This window comes from Phasianus colchicus, chromosome 15 (genome assembly GCF_987193195.1).
Source record: "Phasianus colchicus chromosome 15, bPhaCol1.hap1.1, whole genome shotgun sequence".
NCBI lineage: Eukaryota > Metazoa > Chordata > Aves > Galliformes > Phasianidae > Phasianus > Phasianus colchicus.
Window position 1 is genome coordinate 12,620,906 of NC_143450.1, and position 21,257 is coordinate 12,642,162.

The 21,257-nt window shown below is 42.7% G+C and overlaps 2 protein-coding genes across 4 annotated transcripts in view; both read right to left on the reverse strand.

Moving 5' to 3' along the window:
• On the reverse strand, window positions 1-10,638 carry SAP30L (SAP30 like). Its single transcript, XM_031598235.2, has 4 exons — window positions 10,424-10,638; window positions 8,694-8,816; window positions 6,975-7,073; window positions 1-5,027 (listed from the first exon to the last, which is right to left on the reverse strand). The coding sequence occupies exons 1-4, from the start codon at window positions 10,607-10,609 to the stop codon at window positions 4,899-4,901; spliced, it is 537 nt and encodes a 178-aa protein (XP_031454095.1). The 5' UTR covers window positions 10,610-10,638; the 3' UTR covers window positions 1-4,898.
• A 3,262-nt stretch (window positions 10,639-13,900) lies between these two features.
• The window catches only part of GALNT10 (polypeptide N-acetylgalactosaminyltransferase 10), an 82,133-nt gene continuing 74,776 nt past the window's right edge, over window positions 13,901-21,257 (reverse strand). For 2 of the 3 annotated variants that reach the window (XM_090151169.1, XM_090151170.1), the window contains exons 11-12: window positions 20,139-20,291; window positions 13,901-19,400 (exon numbers count right to left, since the gene is read on the reverse strand). In XM_090151169.1, coding sequence (XP_090007295.1) covers window positions 19,233-19,400; window positions 20,139-20,291 — 321 coding nt within the window. In that variant the 3' untranslated portion in view covers window positions 13,901-19,232. The remainder of the gene's footprint in view (window positions 19,401-20,138; window positions 20,292-21,257) is intronic. The other variant, XM_031598236.2, reaches the window with a different exon arrangement.

Genomic DNA, 21,257 nt, shown 5'->3' on the forward strand with positions numbered 1-21,257 from the left:
TTGTTGCTAGATAGATCATTTATTAAAGTGAAATTCAGCATTTTATCTTTGTCAGACAGTATAGATTTATAGTCTTATACACAGTGGAAGCAGGACATTTCCTACACCTCAGAGAAATGAGTTCTACAATTTTGCTATAAGTTACTAAGTAGCTTTAACAATACACAGCTATATTACACAGTTAAAAATACAAGGTGTCCAAAACATTTGGCATAATATCAGCACAACACATGGAGGCCAGAAACAGAAGAGAGAACACAGTTTTCCTCTCCCAGTAAGCCACTGAAAGACTCCAAGCCATTCTGTGAGTTACCTGCTGTTCACCTCCCCTGCACCCCAGTGCTGGGCAGGACAGGAACCAACCCAACCCTGCCAGGGTGCAGCTGGGAGATGCTGGAGGTGTACAGCATGGCCTGCAGAGATGCTTGCGAGGGAAGTTTGGGTTTAAGGCAGAAGCCCCCCACTACTCCCCACATTTTCTTCAACCATTTCATGCATTTCTAACAGACGTGTTCACAGCCAAGTCAAAAACACGAGATCAGGGACAGCTGTGAAAAGTGCAAGGAGCATCTTACATCGTAACTGTTTGCACTTTGAAAGTGGAAAATGAGATCTCCCCTAACTTGGTAAGCTAGAGATGGCTAAAGGACATCAGTGACAAGAGGAGTGAGGCATCAATAACATTCCTTCACCTTTAGGACTCTTCGGTTGACGCTGTGGGCAGTGCAAGGACTCCTTCTGGTAGGGAGACCACCTCCTATTACCCACTCTGTTAAACTGTAGAAGCAAAGTGACGCTAGTGCTCTAGGGAAGTATAATGATCTGCCAATTTAAATAAACAGTCCTCCAGCAGACCATTTCTCTTCCCTCCAACTGCAGTTACTGCTGAAGATCTCCCATTGGTATTTACATTTGGCTCAACCAAAAGACGTAAAGTGCACAGCTCCCCCTCCTTCCCCTCTCATAAAACATCCATTACTACAGTTAACACAGAAAGAGTCTTCCCCCACCTTGCTAACTGTGGAAGCGTGTTTTGCTCAGCCTTTCCATGGGCTGTGTCCTGTTTCTTTTTCTACTTGCCATCACGATGTGCTTGAAAGCATGCATTTACTATGGATTATTTTGGCTCATGATTTTAAACCCTCTCTTCTTGTACGTAAGATCAACTTTAAAATGTCAGACAGCATGTTTAGATCAAACTTTGTACACCACGGTATCTGGTGGTTTACAGCCACATTTCTGAGGAAAACTGGGACACCAGAGTGTTGGGGCCAAGCAGTACAACCCTGTCCTCTCTGCTTTTCTCAGTCTGAACATCTAAAGTGCCTGTCAAAAGAAACATTAGCTTTTAACGCAATTGCTTACTTCTGGTTGATATGCAATATTCTTTGTGAGGCAAAGTTTTACAAAAACTGCATTCTGACCCAGTCTCCTTGGAAATGCACGCACTTCTCAGCCACCAGATTGTTGCTGTCTTCACTCTTCACATTTCAAACTCCCCTGAGTTGAGCTCAAGCCAATAACTATCAGTAATTATTTCTTCTTCTTCCCTTAAAGAGAGCAGAGGGTCAGCACACAGGATAAAATTAACTCTGGTAGAGATGTTTCTGCGTTATTTGGATTTCATACTAATGGCTTTGGATCTGATCAGAGGTCTAATGAAGTTGATGCAACTCTTCAACGAGGATTGAATTAGGCTATGGAATTGAGTTAGGCTATGTAATGGCTGGAGGGCTTCAAAGACAATTCCTCTACCCCTGGGTGAACATCTCCTATGCAGGCTTGTAAGAAATAAGCTTCCACTATATCATAAATGGAAAATGACATATAGTCATCCCCCATGCCCCAAGGCTTGTGCTCCATGGTTCAAAGCTAGACAGAATTTAAGGCCCAACTGTGAAAAGCAAAATGTAAAAGAGGCAAAAAACCAACAACAACCCACCAAATATCATACCAGCCAAAGCCATCTGGGTCTTCTGCCTTTCCAACGAGTCTCATCTAAAAGTGCTACAAAGACCTCATGGCTTCACAAGTGTGAGGTTCAAACACGTTTACTTCGAAATTAAAAAAAAAAAAAAAAAAAAAAAAAAGAGTTGGAAAGTCTTTTTTAATTGGCATGCAGCATAAGGAATCAGATACACAGAATGGTATTGTACAGAATGACAATTGCATTGTTGCGTTTTCTGGTTATTAGACACTAAATGCTTTTCAAGAATCACAGGCACCCTGAACATGGATATTGCTACTGAATTGACATGTGATTTCAGTTTATAGCATGGCAGCCATAAAGTGGCTAACCCTTTCAACAAGACATCAGCTTTCATTTGCTCAAGGCGTTTTGCTCTAGCTAAGTTGAGAACAAGGCAATAAGGCATTCGCAAGGATTTATAAGGCTATGGGGTCTGACAGCCAAGGATTCTTTTGGGGTTTTTGTTTTTTTTTTTTGGTATCTTGCCCCTAAGTTTTCCACCTTATAAACAACTGCTAATGGCTGGTAAACATCACTTCATCATCACACATCATCATCATCATCATTATTATTATTATTTTTCCAAAAAAGTATAATTGCTTTAAGAGTGAAACCAAGGATCACATTTTACATCAATTGACTATTTTCAGAAAAAAATAAAATAAAACAAATTCCTGGATACCACCTCTGCACAAAGCATTCCAGTGAATACACCTGAACAGATGGAACCTGCCACCATATTTCCTCAAAAAGAATCATTTTGCTGCTGGCTGCTAAAACACCCCAACAGATGTATTTAGTCCTAGAAATAAAACAAATAACAAAAAAGCCCAAACTACTTTTTTTTTTTTTTTTTTTTTTTTCAGTTTTGGTCTACAGGTTACGCTGAGGCAAAACTCTCAACTCAGAAACTCATCTTCCCTTAATAATATCCTCTGACTACGTGAGCACTTTGAGTATTAATATGCAGTCAGTGAAAATACCCTTTTAGCTATCCGTCCTGAATGAGAGAAGCCAGATCTCATTGACTGATGTGGGAACTGCTCCATCCTTCCAGTAAGGATCACCATAAGTCAGAAATTTTTAGACATTCACAAAATACCAGTACTTGACATTCTCTCCTCATTCTCTGAGCACTTCTCCTGTCCGATGTTCTTTGATTCCACACCGAACTGAACAAGGAAATGCTGAAACCACCACACTCCCAAAACTTCACAACTGGGGCATGTACCATAACAGGTTATTTCTGGCTATGACACAGAACTTAAACATGCTGAAGTTCATTTAACATTTCCTTAAACTTTTAGCACACCATTCAAAGCTGATGTGAACACCTTGCTTTAAATTGTGACTTGATTTTTTAGAGACCCTGGGAGAGCTTCACTCGTGCCTTACAAAACATCTGATGCAGTGTCAAGCTGGGATTGTGGCTGTGTTCTGTTCTTCAACAAAGCATCGTCTAGATTCAGATTATTAAAATGCTAGCCAATGTTTTCAACTGTCGAGTTCAGTGCTTAAGGCTTGTTGAGAATATACTCTGTGTGTGGAGTCTTGGCATCTTGCGACAGAATGGAGACAATGGTTAGGACAGCATGAAAACAGAGTGGTGCTTTAAAACAGGAGATCCCCTTGTATAGAATTTGAGGTCACTGGAGAGCAGACAGACGTGACCAACAATTTCATTAGCTCCTTTAGCCAAAATAACTACTGCGTTGTTTATAAGGACACATTGGCTTTAAATAACAAAACCAGAGATACTTCTGTCTACAGCACTGTTTGTGAGCACCAGCAATCCACCCTCCAGGTCACAGAACTCTTAGGAAAGCACAAGTAATGCTCATAGGACAAAAGTGCTTCCATACTTCTGCTCGTTCACAGAGACAGATGAACCACTCTCCAGCCAGTTCATCACCTTGGTTACTGTGCTACATCATTAGCTTAAGTCTGATTTACACTAAGCAGAGCACACTAACCCACACTGCAGCTTTGTGACACCTGTTAAAGACCAATGTCAGTATAAAAGTCACATTGCTTCTGACTGATACCTGATCTGGCACAGAGATTAAGAGACAGATGTCTTAACCCACTGTTTCACCTACTATCATTAAGTCTTGAACACAAAGGAAACACACAGAAGTGAAGTGAAAGAGCATTTCTACCAACATGATCAAGCCCAGCAAATCTGCCTTGATACCACATTCTGAGGAGCTGCAAAAGTCCTTAAATGCTTATAGATAATTCAGAAGTGAATTCTTAAATTGGAAAAAAGAGATTCTAGAAAGTTGTTTGGCTTCCATTTTGGGGGGAGAAGGGGGAAGGGAAGATGAAAAAAAAAAAAATCAATTTTCAGTCTAGTTGAGTATTCACTGGAGTAGAGTTGGTGAGCTGGAGCATTCATAGAAATTTGAGACTTGAAGCACTGCCTCAAGGCAAGACAGAGCACATGTACGTGAGGAGCAAGCTTCAGACAAACTGCTGAGCCACGCACCTCGACACTGCATTTTATCTCTGCTGCTATTCCAGTCCTGCATGAAAACAAACTGCGTGGCGTTTGGTGAGACAGCTGAATTCAGGGGAAAAAAAACAAATCCATCTGTGATCTAAATTGCATTGAGATGTAGATTTCCAGAAACATTTTAAAACACTACGTTAACAGATTCCGCAGTCCTAAGTTTACTCTGTTTCCTTGTTATTCTCATTGCTTTATTCCAACGTGAGTTTTAAATGAGGATGAGAAGTCTTCAGGAAAAAAGGTGTGCACGTGTTCTGAAATATTCCTGATAAGAACTGTTTATACTTTTCTGTCATCCAGATTTACTGCATTAAAAAAAAAAAATTACAATATACTTCAAAAGTTTTTATATATATCTAAAAAGCACAATACCATGTGTTCCTTCAAGATTTCTCCTATTCCAAGTCTTGTTAGTCTTCATTCTAGTTGCTTGCTACTTTCTGATTTCTGGTCCAGCCTGCTCTTGTTGTTCTTCACCATATAGATGAAATAAGCAAGAGTCTCTTTCTCATTCACAGGAATATTCCTGAAGTGTCGACTGACAGTCTAGAACAACGACATACAAAAAGACAGAAATTTGGAAATTTAAAAGTAGAAATAATCAGAACTCCAGGTTCCCTGCGTTTTCCAAAAATTGATTTTATGGTCGCTGAGTACAATATACTTTTAGGCAAACATGCACCAGTTCAAACTGTCAGTCCTCGTTTACCTCTCTCTGTCTCTCTCTTTACAGCTGGAACGTTCATATGAGCAGAACACAGTCTTGCTATGTCAGCAGTATTTGCAGCCAACCTACAAGCGGAATTTGAAAGCCAGAAAGTCCTCCTGCCAAAGCAGCATATTCTCATTTCATGCTGAGATTATTTGGAAGAGTAAAGTCTTCCTGCATCTCAGTATTTTAAGGCGGGTGTCAGAAATACTGAAACATTCTGCTATGTGAACCAGATGTAGTAAAGTCTTAGATTCCAAAGGAAAATACACTGGGTAAGCTTTCACCAAAAGGAATCCCTGGGGATTTGCAATGGGAATGTCAGGGTTCAGTTAAGGCTACCCGTCTCAGACTTGAGTGTAAGCCCTGAACCACAGCTGCTTTTTTTTTTTTTTTCCCCTCAGAAAATGAATGTAGAAAACACTTGAGCTGGCTGAGACCTGCTTCTTATATCGAAGAAGCTCTTTTGGTACTCAATACAACTCCAGAGCTGGATATTGATGCAGGCTGAGCAATAAGTCACTCCAAGAAGATTTATGGAAGTTTGAGTTTTCCTTACGGTGGGGTAGCAGCAGGAGTCTAAGAGCCTCAGGCAGCAGTGATTCAAGCATGGGAGCTGGACGAGGATCCAGCGTAGTGTCAAAGCTGCTCAGACTTCACAGGAAATCTGGGAAGTGTGTGACAACTTTAAGTTAGGCTCCCTTTAAGGTTATTTTCCGCTTGCGCAGTAGGTTTTTCTTTTTTTTTTTTTTTTTTTTTCTTTCCCCTCCTGGGCATATGCATGGTAAATTGCTTAAGTATGCAGTCCTTCATGGCAGGAGGCAACCAACAGACTGGTTACTTATAACATATAAATCTGATATACTAATGAGGACATACAATCACCTTACTCCTACGTGCACTACACTATATATTCTCTATATTCATTCCCTAGCTGACATTGCAAGAAGAAGAAAGTGTTTTGCTGCCTTTTTAGGTTGTTCTTTAAAGTAATAGCAAAACTGTTCAGTCTTTGGGAAGACAGCTGTGAAAACTCCAGCTTACAAAAATAACCTCATTACCACTCAGTAACTGCTACACTTCCTCTAAGTGTAGAGAAGACATTTCCTGGAGAATGCCTTCAGATCATGTTAGGAGAGAAAGAAGAGCAGATGCATGTCAAGCACAACTACCCTGACTAACTGAGTTGCAGAGAGTTATTTCTCAATAAATATGGTGTGAAAGAAACAGTAGAGCTTTTTCCTTAAGGAAAAAAAAACAACCCTTTTTTTGACTTTCTAGAGAATCATAAGACATTGGGACAAGGGAGAGAAATAAGGAATCTGAAGTCACAGTCAGTGATTTTGCCTTAAAAAATAAGCAATTTCAACCAGTTCAGGTGGCTGCAAGGAAATAAAAAATAGGGGCACTTAAGGTGACTATGAATGGGGAAGTTTTAATTTCAGTTAAAACAGCCATCTTCAGCTAATACTCAGGCCAGGCAAAACTAAGTTTGTTTTCCTAAAGGTAACAGATTGTGTCTATAAGTATGGAAGTAAGGGAAGCAGGAAAAAGCAAGTTACTAAAACATGCTTTCAAGAACAGCCTTCCATGATTCCCATGACCACCCCTGGTGAAAGAAAGCACACAGCTTTCTGTTCACACCGTCTCCCGAGATCTGCCATGGAGCACATGCTGCTGTTAGTCACTACACGTATTAGTGTCCAAGAAATGGGCACTCCAGGATAGAAGCAAAAAAGAATTTTAATAACAAGAGAGAATACTAACACTTCATTATCACTTACTTCTGCCAGCTGAGCCTTGTTGAGTCCAGGCCTAGTCTGCAGCTTATAATGTCTCTTGTAACGTCGCAGAGTATTCACCTGGAGCTGGAACAAGTCAACCTGGAGGTGAAACAGAGAACAGGGGATGACTACTCACTTTAGCATCTATTAAGCATAGATGCAGAATGATCTAAAAAAACCCTACTTCCTCATCAACAGAGCTGCTCCTTGCTCACATTCAGAACCACGTCAGCTTGCCTTACGGACAAATCTAAATCTATTTTATACTTGTTAATGCTAAAAGACTAAAATAGCCTCAGGGAAATACGGAATTTCGTTCTGGTTCACATGCTGTCAACAGAGTTGCTGGCCAATTTCTACTATCAATTACACCTCTGCAAGCTCTGAGCAAAAGGAAACCTTTTGTTCCCATAAGGTTTAAAAAGCTCACATACAAAATATCAGTTTAGCAGGCACTGAACAAATGCCTTGTGACATAAGACAGAGCTCAGAGATAAAATGTAATTCAAACATATCAACGGGGAGAGCGCTGCTTACAAGCAGTTGCAGGGGGAGGCTACAGGAAGATAAAGATCATGTGGGAAATGCCATGTTTCAGAGACAGAGAGAAGTGTTGTGTATTTTTCCCTCTCCCTCCCCCCCCCCAAAAAAAAGAAAAAAAATGACAAAGACTGACATGCTGCATAGTTCCACGTTTGGTAACGTGATGAACATCCCTCAGTTTTAAAACACCACACAGCCTACACACACTGCAGCACCAACATCCCTGGATGTTAGCTGGGCTTTCACCAGCTGTTATGGTAACTGATGTGATGTCAGTATTGTGAAGTTTCAGCAGAAAACCAGATGGAACAGAAGCACAAACAGCTACAACAAAGGCTCACGTATCCTCAAAAGCAAAAAAAAATCTCAGTGCTTCTTCCAAACCTCCAAGCAGGTGTGTGAATTGCTGGCATAATAGCTTACTTTTCTTCTGAGGATAAATACTTTTTGGCAGCATGGGTGGCACATCCAGCAGAGGGCTCTGCTGACATAGCCAGAACTCGGTGCTTCCATCACTATTACCTTTGCACAACTTCATGCAGTGCTAACAGTGCCAGAATCATCAAAAAGCAAACACTGCATACAGCGGGACAAAGAGGTGATTCTATCATTTTGTAATGCAGAAATAAATCTGTCTATCTCCTTGAAATAAATAAATGTTACTAATACAGTCTATAACTTAAATGTAATTTTGAGCAGTGCTAGAAGTAAGACATACAAAGTCTGCAGAAGCCTAATATCTCTGGTTCTCAGCAGTCATACAGAGATTGATTCAATATTCTAGATTCTTTGTGAAATGATGCTTGCTAGCTAACAAAGAACCACATCAGGACCTCAGTCCCCTCTGTAAATACAGTTTGCTTAGCTTCAAAAGAAGGAAGCAAGGTTTTCTTACCTAAAAAAGGTAAAGTAACCTAGCAGCTCCCTGTTTGGAAATGGTACATACACAAAGCTGTGCAGTTAGATTATCGTATCTTTTTTTATAGAAAGCTTTACAAGGTCAGAGAATTCCTATGGGGATGACGAAGAAAAGCAGGATATCACACATCAGCTAAGTCTTGCAAATAAAAAAATCAGAGCAACTTCACAGTAGTTTTTGTGGTGCTGAAAATATCCAAGTGAAATTTCACCAGGCTCAACACTGGTAGACTCTACAATCACCTGGCAGCTACTGACCTCCGGGACGTCCGTCTCGTGCTCAGGAGAGTCACCTCCATCATCACTTGTCTTCCTTTTCCGTTTGTTTCGGACACTTTGAATAAAATTCTTGTGAAAATCACATATATACAGATGTCTCACCTAAAAAGCAGAAGTGGTAAAAAAAAGCAATCAAAAGAGGCAGTGTAAAAATGGCATCCAGCAGTATTACAGAGTACCTGCTTACTTCCTCGTGACTAACATTAAGAAATTTCTAATCTTAAAGCACAGGCATGAAAGATTACTTACACTACAAACACTAAAAACAAGGAAAATGAAGGACTCAAGAGCTCCAGCTGAACCTCTGCAGATAACATATTTCTTTTTTATGGTTGTAATCACATGCCAGAAAAAAAAACAGTGGACTGTCTGGAGGAAATGCATCTGCTTTAGGAATTACTGCCAGGGTGCTACCAAGAAAAATGTTGCTCTGTTCCAGCCTCGTGAACTTTCTGGTTTGAACAGTACATGAGATTATTAATTTAGACAAAACAGAAGTTGGCTAATTACCTCAGTTAAAAGAGGCACATTAACAGCAAATGTATCCCTTTGCCATAGCTTATCTTGTCACAGACTCCAGATTTTAACTGAAGTTATCTCACTAAAACTGGCATACGTACAAAAAAGGACCATAAATGACCAAAATTATTTGATACCAATAAGATAAGAATATCTTCAAGTGATGCACACACCCTGCATGCCAAACTCCTTCAAGCAGCACACTTTATATTTCCCATTTCATTCATCTGATTTCCTCTTTCTATCTCTGAAACCCTTAATCTAGCAATGAAGACTTGTTTTCTAGAATGAGGTGACTGCACCACCAAACAAACCCACTGCATGTTGTGATCAGCAGAAATAACATTTTATTCCTGAAACCCCAGAGATTTCAAATTTACTCCCCTTCTTCCCATCACATTCTGTGTCTTGGATGTGTAAAAGAGACGTAAGCAACAGAAGAAGCTGCCAAACTGAAGGACTCGAAACTTCACCTTCTTTATTTTTCAATGCTTTCAATCTGAGATCAGATAATAAAAGCAAGCAGAGCAGACTTCCGGCAACAGCCTCACTGCTGAGAAATGCCCTCTGCAGTCCCCACCACTGCTTTGCTCTATGCATTCTCTGCCCAGCAAGCCCGTTTCTATCTTGAGCTGACAGCTGTCACTTCGTGGCACAAAGAAACCAGCAGCAAACCAAGCCGCTCGGTGCCAACCAGCCAGCACATGTGCAAGCGCCCTATTTAAAAGGCACCTCACATTCTGAGTTTGATGCAATGGTTTATTTTTAAGTAACCCGCTCCACTATCGCACTCGTTGAATCACAGAGCGGCATGGGCTGGAAGAGACCTTAACGATCGCCTCGTTCCCACCCGCTGGCAGGGCTGCCACCCACGAGGCCAGGCTGCCCATTCATTTTCCTTAATTAACCAAGTCAGTTACGCTTAACTCGAGATAACAATCCGCACCGTTTATTTCACCTAGCAGCACGAGCGTGTTCCAGCACGAAACCGGGCTTAAAACAGCAGGGCAGCCTCCAAAGCACAGAGCCGCCCGCCTGCCCAACCCAAAGAACCCCGCCGCCCTCCGCTCCGCACCACGGCTCGATGCCACCCGCATTCCGCGCCTGCCGCCAAGCACCGAGCCCGGCTCCGCGCCCCGCAGCGCCCGGGGAACTCCAGGAAGGCGCAACCTCCGGAGGCCGCGACTCACGCTTTTGTCGATGTCCAGCTTCAGCTTCTTCTGCGAGATGCTCTTCTGGATCCTCTTGCTGAAGGACGCGTTGCCCGCGGGCCGCACGCAGCGATCGCCGTCGTCGATGAGGCAGCAGCTCTGGCCGTAAAAGGGGGCGGCGGGCGGCCCGTCCCGGCTGTCCTCCTCGGTGCTGAACCCATTCATCGCCCACCCGCCCGCCCCTCGGCCCCGAGCGCGGAGCCGACCGCCGCGGAGGGAGCCGCCGCCCCGCCGCCGCCTCTCAGCGAGCGGCCCTCGGGGGGACCCCGCCGCCCGCCGGGGCCCCCCACGCCTGCAGGGGCCCCCTCACGGGGGGGATCCCCCGAAGCGGCCCGGGAAGGACCGCCCGCCGCCGCTCGCTCCCAGCGGCGCCCGCGGAGGCCGGGCCGCGCCGGGCTCAGAAGCGCCGCTGCCCCCCGGGAAAGCCGGGACCCCGCTCGCACCGCTCTCACACACACACACAAAACCGCCTCCCTGGCGGCGGAAGTCCCGCCCCACCCGCCTGCAGGCACGGCGCTGGTTGGACGGGTCAGGCGGGGGGGCGGGGCATAGCTCCGCCGCTCTGTGATCCTATTGGGGGATAGCGCCGTCCGTCTGCCGCTACGGCGAGGCTCCGCCCCTCTCCCGCTCTCGCACGGCAGCCGGAAGGCCGGGGAGAGGGGGGCGCGCGCCGTTGCCAGGGCACCGCGGTGCCCCCCCACTGCAGCGGCCTCCCCTCAGCGCCGGGCCCGCGTCCCCTCACGGCCGCGCACGGAGGAAGGCCTGGAGGAACCCGGCGGCTCCCCAGGTCGGCCCTTGCCTGGGCGCTGGGCTAATTAAACAACGCAAAAAAACCCCCCAAAAACAAACAAAACACCAAAAAACATTAAGAAAAAGAGAATTTGGGGCTGCCCTCGTAAATAACTCCCTCAGACACACTCTGGGCACCACCCGACACTGAGGCTCCTGAAGAGAAAGTATTAAATATGTATAATTTCGAATTACACAACAGAGAGAGGGAGAAGAGTGAGCATGGAAGCGTGTTCCCCAGGCAGGCTGACTGGAAAATGCACAAAGAAATGAATGTTGGTAAAGGTGTCACTTTGGAAGCGCTGTCACCTGCGGGCCAGCAGGCAGCAAACACAGCAAACCTTCCTGAGGAGACTTCTTGTACAAAGAAACAACGTGCTATAGGATAACGTATTTCTGCAAAGTCTGAACTCATACAGATGGAAAAATGCACTTCAGTGCAGGATGAGTTGTGCTACAGTTGCCCATGTGAAATACCTCAAAGGCCCACACAGCAACACTAATACTTGTGGCCTCTCCTTCCTTCAAGACAGCCAAAAAGTACTAAAAACACACGTTCCAGGCAGCCCTTGCATCACCAAGTGTGTCTCAGAATAAATCTTGAGGGCAGGGCTCAGTCTCAGTACACCCCCTCAATAGTTCTGTCTCTTATCTTGGTTTTTATTGCTGGTACAGTCAATGAGTAATTTATTTGTCCCTACAGCTACTGGAGAACCACAGTGCACTCTCCTGGGGACAGCAGGCCCAGACAGCATCCACTCCAAGGGGGAGGGGTGGAAACAGCTTCACCTTGCAGCCCAACAAGTGGACAGGGAAGAGGAAAGAAACTTAGAGGAGCAAAAAGCCCCCGCTGATAAAAGCTCCCATCCTGATTGCTTGGGAGCTGCCTGCCTGAAGCAGTATGTTGGTACATAGAGCCAAGGAAATGGGAAGCACATAGGAGTGACGCTACATCTGTGGTCTTAGATTTCCTGCTAGCTTGCTACTTTTATCTTAATGATGCAAATAAAACTCAAATGTCAGACAAGACTGCCTCAGCATTCAAGAAACTCACAACACAGACTGCAGGGACACAAGATGAGAGCAGCAAGCAATTGGATAAAAGAGAACTTAATGGTAGCAGCCAGGGCTTCCTCCTGTCCCGGCAGCAAGGAGATGCTGCAGGTGCTCCTTGATTGTCTCCATGTGAAGTTGGCTGGAGAAAGAGGCACGGGTTGGTATTTACCATCCCACTGCATTTCATTTCTGACTGTAAACCCCAATCCCATGCAAATGAAACAAATTATTTTTTTTCAAGTTGTCTTGCAATATCTATTAACGGAAAAAAAAAAAACCAACACGTTTCTTTTGTTGCTATTTCAATGCTAGCTACTGCCAGATCAGGGTAATGCAGTGACACATCTTTTCAGTCTTTCAGAAAAAAAGTATGTGGAGGTCTTCATATAATTGCAGTCTATTTCAGCATATTTATCTTCATGGGAACCTGAAGATTTCACAGTCTGCTAGACCAGAACTAGCTTGCTGTAAAATAAACTGCTTCACAGAGCCATTCTTTATTAGGTATCTATCACTAACCTGATCTAATAATTCTTTGTGGGAACTGCAATGAAGTGAGAAACAATGTTTCATACACCCATCAGCACCGAGGCAGCTTTAGTGCCTTTGAAGCAGCGATAGCCTGCTCATCCGAGTCAGCCTCTAATGAAATTAAGGAAACCTGCACAGGCCCTTAAATCTTACCTGGAACAGCACTACCTTCTAAAGATAGGTCTGCAGTATAGCTGTCATCTGGAAGTTGCTGTTTTAATGGCATCATTCACGGTTCTTGAGGCAGAAATACTATTCTCCAGAGAGTATGTGCTGCAAAAGATGTCCTGAGATGGCCTTTTTTTCACCTCCAGTCAGAAATCAGATTATTCCCATTCACTCTGTGTTGGAGGCCCATGGAAACACAGCGCTAGTGGTGCTTCAGATTCTCTCCCTCATCACCATTTCTGTGATGGCATATACTGAGTTGAAGGTGACACTGCTATGGTGCTTAAACTCCCACAGCTATAGGCATGTACTGCCCACTGAAATGCTTCCACGGCCAAGAATCACAGTGCAGCTTTCCCCTAGGAATCTGCCATGCAGTCGTCTGCTGTTCCCAAAGGAAGAGCCTTTCCACACCTTCACACCTGCATTTTCACACAATATTGCTGCCCCCCTTCATTTTATTGCACTGCTTTTCAGTTTTTCCCCATAGAGGCATATAAAAATGAGCTTTGGGAAGGCACGAAAGAAATGAAGTGGTGACATCTCTGGATGTTTTCCAGTGGGGCTGGAGGAGAGCACTGTATCTTGTGTCAGGAATCCTATGGTATAGAAACACCAGACCAGTTAATGAAGCTACTTCTGAGGAGTTGAGAGAAGGAAAATCAATCACCAGAGCAAAACAGTCAGGGACAGTCATTTCTGCATACACAGATTCAGAAAACACATTAAAAATTTATTTTAAATATATTATAAAAGGAAGTCCATTCAACTTTAAAAACACTAGGCATTCTATCAATGATTCCCAGTTTATGAAAGCTACTACATTAAAGTGCTACAAGTCCTTTACCACCCCCAGATATTAGGCTGTTGGTCCTAATATGCACAGAAATAAATATACACTGATTCAAGAGGCACCATCCAGTTTTACAGATAAAATGCATGCAGTACAAGGTATAGACAAACTTAGATCTTATCACCACGATTCTGAAGAACGTCTTTTAAAACCAATTCTCTTCACCACCCTACAGACTAAAGCTATTGTGTGCTTTTATCACAAGGGTAAATACTTTCATCTTTTAGCTTGATCAGGCGGTCTTTTTTTTTTAAGCTTGAACTTCTCTTGTGGTTGAAGGTCTCATTTGCTTGCTCTCTAATTAGGGTTAAAACTTTTTTTCCAAGAGTTGAACTAGTAGCTTTGAGACCACACAGATCCAGTGTCTTTAAATAAGACTGCTGGAATCACTACAGTCCTTTGGGTAATACAGAGGTATCAAGAAAGCTCAAATGCAGTGAGCATAATCAGCTAGCAGAAGCAGAGTTAAAAAAAAAAAAAATAGCCATAGGGTTTTAATGAGGATTTCTGTAATATATCATTGCCTAGTTTCATACACAGATCTCCAAGTTAAAGTGTGACACTACAAAGGAGCTAACTGAACACCTACTAAGGTAAAAAATAAAGCACTTAAAGCTAAATCTTACACTGGTTAGGAAATTCCAGCACACAGACTCACCTTGCTTAGGTGAGTCAAGCCTACTGCTTGAATTAACCTGAATCAAACCCATTGCTTGATGCACTGAGAAATGGAGCAGGACCTCCTAGTGCTCCTGACTCCCAGCCTGGCTCCCCTGTTACCGTGTATATCCTGTGAAAGGCCTTTAGACTGGTCTTCACAGGTCCTGAAGTAACCTAAAGTTCTTCATCGTTTTGGCAATAGTTTGCTAACTATTTAAGAAGCTTGTCATGCTAACTAACTGCTAAAACAAATCTACCTTGCTGCTTCTCAGTTAAGGACCCCTTAGGCACTATCAGGCTCCTTTGTCGCATGTGCTTAGAAACACAGTAGGTGAGTATGAACTTGAACCACAGCAGTTGGGAACGGATAGCACACTTGGATCCCCTGCTAGCAAAGCCAGACTGTTTCACACAATTTTAACAGCACTCTTTTGACTGAAAGAAAACATTACAGGCTGACTGCTAGAGGCTGTCAGTTCTCTCCAGTCAAAACTATTCAAGTGTCTGTTCGTATCTTGAAAGAATTTAAAATAAAGGCTTCTCCCTTTTTACACCCAGCAGTTATGCAATTGCCCAGTACAACTTTTAAGAGATCTCCCTCATCTCCACTCAACGATGCAAGTCAGTGGAGCTACTATAACGATCCTACTATAAGAATAATATGTTCTTGCAATACTGGTTGCTGGTGGTGCTTGTTTGACTTCAGTACAGCAGAAAGGAGGAAAGTTTGCTGCCTGGAAATTTTCAGCAAAGGAAAGCAAAGTCCTGTGCATAGACGTTACAGTAAAACAAACCAGGAAGAAAGTTAAGGGGAGAAATTGCTTTCTTGCTACTTCTGTATTAGATTTGAACAAAGTTGCAAAGTTTCTCAGCCATTGTAGGTATCAACTTTCTGTAAGACACTTCTGCTACAGATCTAATAAGCCCTTGGGACTATTTGTGATTTCTTATTTGGATACTCAGAACATGAAAGGCAGGACCTCACATGCCAGTGAAACTCATTAGCCTTCACCATGAATACCAACAGCTAACCAAGAAAACCTCTGGTCTAGCTTTATTCATTAGTGATAATGTCCACCCTACCCACCCCCAAGTCATGAATTACGTCAATTTAACAGAGGAAACCCAGGAGCTTCTGAATTACTGTCATCCACACAAATTTTGCACTTACACATTAAAAAAAATGCACACACAAATTCTGCATGAGTCAAGCTTTCTCATACACCCTCATCCCCCCAGCCCCTTCCCCTCTTCTCTCTTGTCCAGCAAGGCACTAGGAAATGGTTCAAGTTTAAGCATTTGCTGTACATTTACATTTTAAAAGGCACATCTTTATTTTAAGGATGCTGTATTCCCCTTTCAGTAAGGCTCACTCTTTCTTCTACTACAATGTGAAAAACAAAGTTATACGCCGAGGCATGAAAAAGGACACCTTGCATACATAAAGTCCTCAAACATTACTCTGTAGGCCTTGGAGATTAGCACCTGTATGTAACAGCAAGAGCTTCAAGAGCAAATCAAAGTATAATTATGCATCATAACACACATCCAAGGATCTCACTCTTGTCTGGGATTCTGATATTTTAAAGCAGCAGAATTTATGCAGCCATGGAGTGAGGATTTGATTGAATATTTTAAGGAGAAAAAAATGAAGAACATTTTGCATTGGATAATCACTGGTATTTAATCTCCAGTCTTGGCTTGCATGCGGATATGAAGATTTGCTTATGTATTCATGCTTCAGCAATTTTGCTTACAAATAACCAGAAGTAATTGGAATAATCAACCAGTTTGCCCAGCAAAGGCCCAATTAAAGATGTAGATGGTGAAATACGGCTTCTATTTCTCAATCAGTGGATGGTTAGCTATATTAAGTCTTCACATTAGTCAGCAAAGCCTCTAGGGTACTGAAACTTATAACTGATATAAATAAATTAATGGCTTAAAGCCCAGCGAGCCAGTGAGAAATGCACAGAATCTGTGGGGCACTTACAAGTTCAGAACCCCAAATCTTTAGAATACAAATGAGATCAACAATATTGAAAAGCACCCAGTAGGACCAGTCACCCTAAAGCTCCGGTTTCCACGCATTGTAATTGGTTATTGAAGACAAAATGCCTCAACATCCCCATGTCTTTTGATGCACACTGCTACTATCTGTCCTTTCTCACCCAATTAAGATCACTCTGTGGTAAAAGACCTGCTCATTACTGTAGTTCTTTCTGAAGCAAGCGTCCAGTAAGGCAAGCAGCTAGGACTCAAAAACTCTCTTCACAAGGTGAGTCCAAGTACAAAGCAAGCCATGCATTTTAGAAACAGAAACAAACCCTCTTGTTAGAAAACAAAAACATACAAAGCTGCAAGCAGAACGCCCTACAGTCCACGTACATCACTTGCTGATTGTGTCGCAATTATTAAAAAAATGAAAATTGCACTGATCATGGACAAACAGCTTCTTGTTCCACAGGTATTAAAACATTCATAAAGACATTTATTCAGGCCGTCTAGCGATCCACAGTCAGCACTACTAGACTAATGAGAGCATTAATAACTTAAGGAAGGCAAGTCAGACACAAAGCACTGGAAAGCGGTGCTTCCTCCCATAGAAATAAAAAGAGACATATTGCAGTTACTGAGAACATATGATGTCAAGTCTGATTGACACTGATCTCACTTCCATAGCAATAGTGCTGCAAAACTGTCTCAAGGAAGTCTAGATCTTCTTTCCTTTCTTCACTCCCAAAATGTTTGACAATAATACATTTGGCAACCCCAAACCCAGCTGGAGTGCAGTGCCCATTTTTCCCCTGCTCTGAGACTGCCTGTACCAGATGAATTAGTAGAGCAGGTCAGATATAGCCTCAATTGTGAGGATACAAGAGTTAGAAATGATTTTGAACCTCATAGTTATCATAACAGATGTTAGAGCTACAGAGGCAGCTAGTACTGTCCTAATCTGCTCCCAGCTTATAGATACAGCTCTATACGACCTAAAACATAGGTAATGATCCCACAGTTGGCAACAGGAGAAAAGGCTTCTTCTGGAGCTCTGCAAAGGTGAGAGCCAACCCCCTCACTTAACAGAAGAGAAAGATATACCAGAGCAGAGCTTTCCTTGCCCAACAAGGAGGTCACGTCCATTAACCATGTTTCTCAAGAGACCCAGAGTGCTGTACTGCACCTATCCTGAATACCTGCTGACTTTCACTCTCCCACAGCTGGTTGCTACTTCCCCCTTCAACATTACTAAATGCACAGCTGGACAAATTGTGGAACTGGATGACTATTGGAAAAGAGCTGATTTTATTCATTTAGGCAGCATCTTCATTCACATTTTTTTACCATGAAATGCAACTGCTGTCTTCAGAATAAGATAGCTGATTTATTGTTTTTGCAACAATTTTAAACCAGCATGTTTGTTGTTTCTTTTTTTTAAACACTCAACTCAGACTTCACACTAATAGTTCTCCATGCATTCTTCAGTGTCAGCACTTTTTTCCAGCTTCAGGGATGAGACAGTTCTGGTTCTGTGTCTAGTAGATCCTGTAGCCAGACTAGAAGGGTATTACCTTGCACTGCTAACTGACTACACAAGGAACAGGCTATCAGCTAAACTGGCCCCTTGATTCCACATCTCTACTTAAGCAGCAGATTTCCAGTCACTGGAAACTGTACAGTTCCGTGGATGTTGGGAAAGAAAGGGAGAGTGCATTCCCACAGGCCTAGAACACCACTGACCACAGGACTCATGATTAGAATAAACTACAAATGGATAAAAACCAATGGCTAATCCCAGCCCTGACTTAATTATTCTGAATTAATCTGCTCACGTCAGTAGTGAGTTAATCTCTAAAGGAAAAACAAAAATTGCCTTCACATTTAACTCTAAGAAACCCTAGAGGTGTCCATGATAAAATGGTGCTGAACAGAAAGTGAGTTTTGTATCCAAAAATCTTACCTTGTAAGAACTGTGCCCACTTAAAAACTCTGCTGATCTTTCACCTTGAGGATTCAACAGCGAGTGACAAACTGACTGCAAAACAAATGGACCAGAAACCCAGATTCCTCATCACCAATAACTGCAGCAATAACCCCAACACTCGGCTGCACTTCCTCTAGAGCTCTTTCCTTTATCAAAGCTATCATTTGGAAAGTAATAACAGTCAATCTGTTTGAAATATATTTTGGTTTCAGGAAAAAAAAAATTCATTTCATTTTACATTTTGATGGCCTATTTCTTTTTTATGTCTGTGACATCAGAGAATTAAATTTTGCGTTCAAGATTTTACTTAGATGGAATTTGAAAGATAAAGCACATATTTGGGAATGCTTCAGCAGGTGGTTATAGCAGCTACATGAATTACTGTATTTGAGGGTCCTAGAGAATAAAATCATTTAACACCAGACCCACAAGGGAAATAGAGCAGTTAAAAAATAAAAATAAAATAGTTTGAATCACATTCAGACTCCTCTGAAAACAGAGTTTTTGTTCTCATCTCAGCACAGAATTGGCTTTGGCAAAGCCTTTAGAACTCCACCATTACCAGAAGAGAAGGATGCAGCATCTTCACAATAAAGACTGGCCTGCTAGTTTACCTTCTCCTGAGATTCTCCCTTTTACCTTCATTAACTGTTAAAAAAAAAAGTATTCTTAAAAAAATTTTTGTAACCCTCCCCAGTAAAAACTATAATTGTAAAATATATATATAATATATATATATTCTCAGTCTTTTAAAGATCAAGATTTCTGTTAAATTTTTCCAAGATGGTTGAGTTTGTATGTTCAAATATCCACTGCTGTGTTGGAGATGAAGGATTGCAGCTGTTCATAAAGATCTTTCGGTCACTCTCACTGCAGTCCATACAGCTGCTGCTTACCGGATGGTAGAGGGTCTTGTCCTGGAGAAGATACACTTTGTGAGGTTGCTAAGCAGAGAAGCACAGCTAATTTAAAACCAACCAAAACGAGACTTAAAAACCAAGGCAAGACACTTCATCACTTGAATGTATCCAAATAAGTTGTTCTGCGCTTTACTATTTGGCAAGTATTACTTCAATTTCCACTCCCATGCAATGGTATTGAGAGCCCAATCCTAATAATTGCACTGGAAAGCTCAGAACCTATTTCTGAAGGCAGGTTCTGCAGTCTCCAGGCTCACATCCTGTTTCAGTCACTCCGCAGCACTGTGCATATGGACTGCAAGGACTCGGACATGGCATTTAATCAAGAACTTACTTACCTGTCTGAAATAAAAGCACTGCTTAGTAGGAAGATGAATAAATCCTTATCTACTTTTGGCATGACCTTCTAGTGTTTAGAACAAACCAATAAGCACAGCATGCCTCTCTGCAAACGGGTTTTGCAAGGGCATTACATTATCTCACTTCCAGCAGCAGACAGGACTGCAAGGAGAACATCCTTCTGCTTAGCAAGCCCTGAGAAGAACTGCTTACCATTTCTAACCAGTGAAGAAGGGCAGCAACCTCTTTCTAATCAAAGGTAATTAGTGGCACATGACAACAGATGAAGAGTCAACTAAGACTTGGGTGGTGTCATTTTAAAGAGACTTAGGTGACTATAGGCAACTTGACACCTTATACATGCATGCACGCACACACACACACACACACACTCACTTTTCGGTATCTCCAGAGCTGGTTCCCCTTCATTCCATGACAGTCATAGAGGGTCACAGGGCTGCTGTGGGAAATGGCATCAAAACAAAACTTCTTGGTGTGCTGAGGATCCCCAGGACGGATGTCTTCTCTCCAGCTAAATGTGAATACCTGCTAGGACAAACAGGACCCTCAGGATGGCACCAGACACAGTCCTTTCACCAGCAGAATGACATTCCCTTCTTTGCCCACAGGGTGGGGGTTGATTCAAGAACCATTCTAGAAAAAAACTGCTTCCACCTCTGGGGACAGGGACTGCTAATGAGGGGAGTCTATAACAGCTACCACGTGGACTGCCACACAGCATGCTAAATGAGTCTGTGCTGCTGCAAACTGCCATGCTAGTTAGCTTGGGTACTAATGGCAGACTTGAATGTCTCTGCATTGCAGACATACATCAAGGATTAAGTGAGCAGCTGACCAATTACAGCACTTCGCAGCTAGCAAAAGCAGGGAAGAGCTACAGGAGCTCTGAGTTAACACAGGCAGTAAATATTCAAGTCTACATACACAATCTGCAGTCACCTTGAGAATAGTTTGTCCCATGCCTTATGACACAAGAAAACAGGAGGTTTACACCTCCCCACCCCACTCTATTGAACTGTCAGAAGGGTTAACACCAGAGCAATGCTTCCTGGTGCTCCTTATTGACCTTGCAATGATCTGTCAGCCTTCCTAGACCTCTCTGTTGGGGTGAAGTAAAAGAAGGGAAATACTACAGGAAAGAAAAAGACTTTTATCTCTAGTAACTAGACATAACTTATCAATGCCTGGCCAAATCATAGCTTTAATAGAAGCTGCTGGATGCCAGCATATCCCTTCTATGCGGTGCTGCAGGAATATGGGCCAGCACGCAATCCCTCATGGCCCTCATTGGGAAGGGGCTGTTTTGGGAGTCCTTTTAGAGCCAGATAGGGGAACAGTCTTTTCCTCAGAGAGATCTCATGGAGCACTAAGATAAACCAGTAATGAGTGGAGTGCTACTATTTGATGCAGTGTGGCCAAAAAACTTCTGCACAAAGCAGCTTTGTTCCCATCTCCCTTTAGACCTCTTTTGTGAGAGAAATTACCATAATCATT